We start from the raw sequence: 2,604 nt of genomic DNA, 5'->3' as shown, positions 1-2,604 counted from the left end.
TAACTGTTAACTTATGCCGGAACTGGTAAAGTTCAACTATAGGATTTCAATGCTTCTGTTTATATGAAATTGCCGAATGCTGAATAAATAAACCAGGCCTTATTGCATGCATAAACAAGACCTAACTATTAATATATATATGTATATATTTGTATTCGTTTTTTTAATATCATAAAATGTACCTAAGGATTCGAAGATAATCTTCTTGAATTCTAGTGGTAGCATCTCCTACAAAAACTATCCTCTTGTTTTGCAAATCGTCGTAACCATAAAAATAATCATATACATTGCCATCGAGATCAAGAAACATGGAATTAACGGTCAAATCTCTTCTGTTTGCATCCAACTTCCAATCTTTAGTGAATTGTACTTGCGCATGTCGACCATTGGTTGCAATATCGATTCTTAAAGTTGTGATCTCAAAATTTTCTTTGTCATTTATTCTGGCAGTTATTGTTCCATGCTTTTCACCCTTCTCATTTATCATTCTGATCTGTTCCTTCGTAAACATATCCTTAATTCGGTCCGGTGTAGCATCGGTTGCAAAGTCGAGATCCTTTGGCTGGATACCCATCAAAATATCACGAACAGCGCCTCCGGCAATTCTCAACTCATAATTATACTTTTTGAACAAATTTGCAAGAGTGAGTAATTCCGGTGTGAAGATAGAACGAAATTCCGGGCTGTTCAATTTGACAATGATAGGATTAGTTCTCGGAGATGGTAATGTTTGTTCATCAGCCATTCTGACTTTCTTCCAATTGTCATACGCAGTTACTTTGTATCTTCTTTTCTGTGCAAGAATATAATTGTTACGTAGATATATCATACACGTAGCGAATATAGATTTTTCAATGATTCTGGAAATATGCAATTTTAAGACTACACTTACATGTCTAGTGTTACAAGTGACATAACCTTGTTACTTAAATATAACCTTACTTGGAAACATAGCTCTTTACATATTTATGGGTGCGATCAAAATCTCACTGCACCTGTTTTGAAGTATTTTTCTATCTTTATTCTACATTTAACGAAGAATAAGATAGAACAATGCTTCGAAACATTTGCAGTGAGACTTTGATCGCACCCTATATCTTTTTACATATTGTCTTTACTTACAGTAACAATTGGATGATATAAAAAATTCGTTGTCCGACGAATTAATACACTTAACATACTGCATAGGGAATTAAGGAGCTTAGTCTAAGATGCATTCCGACAGCGGATCGACGGAGAAAGAAATAACGCAATACACGTATATTAGAACGTACGTTAAAAGAGATATGCTGCATTCCGAAATTCACCACTGTTTACCACCATTACTACGCGTCATGCTGAGAAAACATATACAGAAAATTCGGCACTCAGTGCGCAGTAGTGCAAGTTCCACGGCAACGCTGGTGCAAGTTACCGAATTCGTTTTGACAGATTTTCAACATTGATAGGAAATTATTATTTATTACATTCCACTGTATTATTTATTATTGTTATTACATATTAATTGTGTGTATCTTAGAAATTAACAATAAAACGATAACGAGTAACAATAAGGAGCAGTAAGTCGAAATGATAAGATATATATAATAGTAAGTTTTAAAACAATAAAAAGAAATTAAAATAGATGATCAAACATTATTTGTTAGGCTGTTGAATCCAATATCCCCAAGTAGCGAAAGATTTGTCTCCTTTCTCCTTAAGAGGACCACGAAATACTTTTATTTTGACTCTTGGAATGTCATCTGCAAATATCAATTGTACAATAGAAATAATAAAAGGACGTTTTTTCATATCTGTATACTGTTTAGTGTTTCTATATACACAGAATGTCCCATTTAATATTTTCAGAGTGAAAACTTTCTTGTGCTTAAAAAAAGTATTTACAAAATACATATTGTTTGTCTGTAATCTTGCCTGTTTTTATAGTCTCGTGATAGAATGAGTTGTCGCAATTAGTTGTAAACATTATCGTCAGCAGACCGAGTATAAGAAGAGTACACTGTAAGAAAGTTGCTTTGAAAAGCAACAAAATAAAACAAGAATCCACAAATAACGATTGCGATGTTACTCACCACTAATCTCATATTGATAGAAGATCAAAATTATTGATTAACTGAATTTTCGAATTGAGAAGACGAAGAACTTATATGCGCGACGATGTCTGCATTTAGAGCATGACTGATCACGAAGATTTTCTATCTCGTGATTTAAGAGATTGTTTTTCTAAAGAGAAAGCTGCGTTGTTCTGTGAAGCATAAAATTATAATATATTGTGTACATTACAAAATGACAAAAACAATTTTCAATAGGTTTTTATTTGAACGATCTGTCTGTAATATTGAACAAATTCGTCGTGACGTAAATACTTGTTCACTGGACACAAATTCATCTAAACACTTATGTTTTAGTTATCGATTTGATTAGCCTTTGCTAAACACCCCAGGCAACCAGCTGACGTTATAATGACGTTAATATAAAGTCAGTTTTTGACCAGTTCGACGTTAGTTTATGACGTGATATTAACGTAATGACGACGTGAGTTTGTCTCGTCAAAAATGACGTCATGTTAATGACGTTTACTTACGTCATTAATCTGACGTAACG

The 2,604-nt window shown here is 33.2% G+C and overlaps 1 protein-coding gene and 1 long non-coding RNA gene across 6 annotated transcripts in view; both read right to left on the bottom strand.

The window, feature by feature from the left end:
- The window catches only part of LOC109862758 (CCA tRNA nucleotidyltransferase 1, mitochondrial), a 3,232-nt gene extending 1,828 nt beyond the window's left edge, over positions 1-1,404 (bottom strand). Inside the window, exons 1-2 of one of the 5 annotated variants that reach the window (XM_020442891.1) lie at positions 1,275-1,404; positions 183-793 (exon numbers count right to left, since the gene is read on the bottom strand). In XM_020442891.1, coding sequence (XP_020298480.1) covers positions 183-793; positions 1,275-1,295 — 632 coding nt within the window. In that variant the 5' untranslated portion in view covers positions 1,296-1,404. Of the gene's footprint in view, positions 1-182; positions 794-892; positions 1,094-1,122 lie in introns of those variants that run through there. The other 4 variants (XM_020442890.1, XM_020442893.1, XM_020442892.1 and 1 more) reach the window with 4 other exon arrangements.
- A 510-nt stretch (positions 1,405-1,914) lies between these two features.
- LOC109862759 overlaps positions 1,915-2,604 on the bottom strand; it is a 2,166-nt gene continuing 1,476 nt past the window's right edge. The window contains exons 2-3 of the long non-coding RNA XR_002251206.1: positions 2,073-2,245; positions 1,915-1,999 (exon numbers count right to left, since the gene is read on the bottom strand). This is a non-coding gene — a long non-coding RNA (uncharacterized LOC109862759). The remainder of the gene's footprint in view (positions 2,000-2,072; positions 2,246-2,604) is intronic.

The sequence above is a fragment of the Pseudomyrmex gracilis genome, unplaced genomic scaffold (genome assembly GCF_002006095.1).
Source record: "Pseudomyrmex gracilis isolate BER0280 unplaced genomic scaffold, ASM200609v1 scaffold_2336, whole genome shotgun sequence".
Taxonomy (NCBI): Eukaryota; Metazoa; Arthropoda; class Insecta; order Hymenoptera; family Formicidae; genus Pseudomyrmex; species Pseudomyrmex gracilis.
The sequence above is the reverse complement of the archived record's forward strand: the minus strand, read 5'-3'. Positions and strand labels throughout refer to the sequence as shown.